A 4,096-nucleotide genomic window follows, 5' to 3' on the forward strand; every position below is an offset into this window, starting at 1 on the left:
ACAGCTGGGATGAAGACAGCTGACAATTATTTCAGCTCCGGTACTGTAACCTAACAACACAGTTCAAGTGTTCAACTCTAGGTGGGGCAATTATAAACTGATAATATGCTCAACAATGCTTCCTCTCAACAAGCAAATTAATGCCAAAGAAGGGCCCCAGCTCCATGACATAATACTAAGTAGCAAACTTCAACAAAGAGACCCTCAAGTCATGTAACCATGCAGATAACCATCAAGTCATGTAACCATGCAGATAACCATACTATCCTAGATTGTATCGAATGAATGATTCTGATACCTGAATACATGACAATGCAACTTAAGCTACCACCTAGTCACCGCATCGAGTGAGATCAGGTGAAAATTGGTCAGGGAAATATTCACCCAACCATGCAACAAACATATGCATAATCACACAATATTAAAAGCTAAAAGAGGCAACTATTGAATATAGTTTACAGTAAGCTCATTATATATAGATGATAACCACCAGATGATACCCACCGAAATGATAACAGTGTGCAGTACATTTTTACCTAGGCTACTGAACAAATAAATACGGAATGAGCGAGAACGGAAGCAAGGCCGCCTTTCGGAACAAAAACACAAAAAATAAATAACAGGGTAATATAAGTGTTTCCTCTAACCATCCAGAAGCAGGTTCAAATGCAAGTATTTCCTAGACCAACAAATTGTCTTGGTTTGCTCCTCAGATCCAACTAAAGTTAAAAAGGCAAAACAGAACCGGCATCCACCTCCTTGAAAGCAGCTGTAGACCAAACTATAGTCTTTGCACTTTGCACCAGATTCCCTGTCCAACACACATCATAATTAGGATCAGGAAGGTACATACCGAAGCAAACAATCAAAATTTTGAGCACTTCCATGTTTCTAAGATAACATATACATATTGTGACAGAAGGCACTTGTGACTAACTAAAGCATGTAGATCTATATGATAGTTCACACCAGAAAAAGTAGAACCACATCGATTTAATTATGCAAAAGCATCCCCATTGATCTTTACAACTTCTGTACTTAACAAAGAGCATGCTTGGGCAAACTGCATAGCAAATTTCGTCTTGTCAAAGTCAAAATCACACATTTCTCCAGTTTTATTCCTCTCCTATGGCAAAGCAAACTAAACAACAAGCATATTCTGGATGCAATTGAAAAAGATTATACGAGTGGATTTTAGAACCAACCAATGTGGGCATGCCTGGATCCGATCTGGAGCTCTATGCCTGGTTATCGCTCTTGCGATCACTGTGGCTATCGCGCTCCTGCAACAGGGAGCCGGCCTCCTCGTCGGCCTGCGCGGATTTCTTCTGTGCCTCCTTGGCCTTGAGCGCCTGCAGCTTGATATGGTTGTAGTAGGCAACCCCTAAGAAGGCTATGCCGTAGCCGAAGAGGTTGATGGGGGTGACCGTGTCCCGGATGACGGACCAGGAGAAGGCAATCAATAGCCAGTCCTTGACCACTCCCGCCACATTCATGGTGAGCGCGGAGGTCTTGCCAACGAGCAGGAACACGGCAAGGTTGAGCGCAAAGGCGCAGAGCGAGTTAGTCCCGAAGATGAAGAAGTCGGGCTGGAAGGTGCCGACGGCGCGGAGCCTGGGCAGCTCGACGAAGATCCAGGGCACGAGCAGGAAGCAGAGGCAGCAGGGGGCGACGTAGTAGAGCGAGGTGATGGGGTTGAGCGAGATGCCCTTGGACGTGAGGAGGATCTGGATGAGGACGAGGCGCGTGGCCTCGAAGGCGACGGCGGCGAGCTGGAGCGCGACGCCGCGGAGGTCGAACCTGGCCTCGCCGTAGGCAGCGATGGCGACGCCGAAGGAGATGGAGAGCATGTTGAGCATGGAGGAGGAGCGGAAGGTCTCCTTCTTGAAGAGGACGCCGATGGAGTAGACGGCGACGGGCATGAGCGCCTTGAGCATCTGGATGAAGGAGACGGAGAGGTAGATGTATGCCGAGTTGGAGAACCAGAGGGACATGGCGTAGAGCGCGCCGATGGGGACGACGGAGGAGGTGTAGAGCTGGGGCGTCATGGGCGGGGAGGAGGGCGGCTCGACGACCCGCAGGACGCGGACGAGGCCGACGGCGAGCGAGGAGCAGAAGCTCATGTGCACCATGGTGAGCGAGATGGGGAAGGGCCAGTTGTACATCTTGGGGTCGAGGATGTACTTGTTGTAGACGATGACGGCGAAGGAGAGGAAGATCCAGACGGCCACGTAGCAGTAGGACAGCAGCACCTTCCGCATCACCGACTCCGACAAGCCGCCGGCGCCCCCGCCGCCGGCCATCGCTCCTCCTCCTCCTCCTCCTCCTCCTCCTGCGCCGCCGCCTCCGGGCGGATCTGGATCCGGGTGGTGGCGGCCGGGGTGCGTGCGTGCGTGCGCGCGGGGAGACTCGGGGCTGGTGGACTCGGGGGTGGAGGCGGATCTGAGGATTTGGGGCTGGGGACACGGATTGGGCCTGGCGGTGGGGATGGGTTAAGGTTGGGGGTTTAGGTGAGGTGAGGCGAGGCGAGGAGGCTTGGACTGGGCGCGCTGGCCACGTGGAGAATACTACTACTGCTGGTGCTGGGGAGCACTTTGACTCGTCTTCGCTCCGGCTGGGTTCCCACCTCTCTTTATTCTTTTCTTTTCTTTTGCTCTTCGGGCCGCTAAATCCGGCAGCTGTGACGTTGACGTGGTGGTTTAAAAAGTGCCGGCGTTTGTACTGTCATGGGTAGCTCCATGTGTGTCTGGCGCGTTTCTACGTTTCCAGCACCTACTACCGTTGAGTGACAGGGTCAATGACAATGAGCCGTGTGTGTGTATGCAAGGATAGATATGTTATGGTAAAAAAGTTGAGAAAATAGTTGGTGTCATGGAGTACATCGGTTTTCACCGTCTCGTCGCACGAAGCTTCACTTAATGTCACGTAAAAACTGATGAAAAAAAAAAAGAAGCTGGTTGACCGGCTTATTAAGAGCTTGCCTCGCGATTTGCGCCCTGCGAGTTTAGTTTAGTTTATTTTAGGGGGACTGATCTGCGCCGGCGCGCCGGCCCAAACTTTTGGCCGGCCACGCGCGAGCCACAGGATCCATCAACCCCGCTTCGTCTGCATCGTTGGATCCGCATGCAACATTTTTCCTATGCAGCAAAATTTTGATGTGATGCAACAATTTTCTCAACGGTTGCAATAAAATACAAAATTTGTAGCAAAAAAAATATCTATGTGATCGTAGCAAAAAAACAAAGCTGATGGTGCGTGGTAGCAAAAATCAAACGCCGGTTGTAGCAAATATTTATGTGATGTGTATGTAACTTTTTTAGTGAACGGTTGCAGCAAAACATGATGCCGTTTGTAGCACACATATTAACACGGTTGTAGCAAAAGTAAAAACATCGATTGTAACGAAAAATCCGACGAACTGGAGTTGCAACCAAACGTATATGTAGTTTTTTTACTAGAACAAAAAATAGTAAAGAAAACGCTTGAAGCAAATATGACGCTGGTTGTAACATATTTAGACGAAAAATGTTGCATCCACTGATCAACGAAGCACGCGAATGGGAAAAATGTTGCATGGGTACACGCACGCGAGGGGGTGACCGGCGCGTCGGTTCGACCGGCGCGCGGGTGGGAAACGATTCCCTTACCTTAGTGATTCGGCAAGGCTGTCTTGTGCCAATGTTTACCTTATCATTTTGCAACCAAAAAATGGAAAGGGTTTATGTGATTTGGTGATGGGGTGCTATTTTTGTTGGCAATTGAATGTTTGGAATTAAGGCCGAGTATTTTGTTACTATTAATTGGTTGGTTGATCCATTTGGACACCGTAGCTCCAAAATTAACATTGTCGATTTGAAATGAATGGAAAGAATTTAATGGCTTTGAGATCTCATGTGCTAAATTTAACATTATTTATTTGTAGTGAAAACAGAAGGAATTTAAAACTTCACCTAATTGTTCATTTATTTATTTATTTATTTGAAAATGGCTGCACCAAAATAAAGATGAATGAGGGGGAGTATTAATTATCCTTGACTATGCATGATGGGTTACCCTATGAAGGTGGTTGGTTCGTTGATTTCATCCCGTAATTCCA

At 48.2% G+C, this 4,096-nt stretch overlaps 1 protein-coding gene across 2 annotated transcripts; it reads right to left on the minus strand.

The window, feature by feature from the left end:
- Nucleotides 1-454: 454 nt before the first annotated feature.
- Nucleotides 455-2,563, minus strand: LOC123443964 (probable sugar phosphate/phosphate translocator At2g25520). 2 transcript variants are annotated; one of them, XM_045120554.1, is made up of 2 exons: nt 1,220-2,563; nt 455-811 (listed from the first exon to the last, which is right to left on the minus strand). In XM_045120554.1, the coding sequence occupies exon 1, from the start codon at nt 2,301-2,303 to the stop codon at nt 1,239-1,241; it is 1,065 nt and encodes a 354-aa protein (XP_044976489.1). In that variant the 5' UTR covers nt 2,304-2,563; the 3' UTR covers nt 455-811; nt 1,220-1,238. The 2 variants fall into 2 exon arrangements, with proteins under 2 accessions (XP_044976489.1, XP_044976481.1); XM_045120546.1 differs by having other exon boundaries at nt 1,206-2,557.
- Nucleotides 2,564-4,096: the final 1,533 nt, after the last annotated feature.

Source organism: Hordeum vulgare, chromosome 1H (assembly GCF_904849725.1).
Source record: "Hordeum vulgare subsp. vulgare chromosome 1H, MorexV3_pseudomolecules_assembly, whole genome shotgun sequence".
Classification (NCBI taxonomy): domain Eukaryota; kingdom Viridiplantae; phylum Streptophyta; class Magnoliopsida; order Poales; family Poaceae; genus Hordeum; species Hordeum vulgare.

Coding starts and splice junctions, on each gene's coding strand:
- LOC123443964 (XM_045120554.1), bottom strand. CDS start 2,303: ATGGCCGGCGGCGGGGGCGCCGGCGGCTTGTCGGAGTCGGTGATGCGG.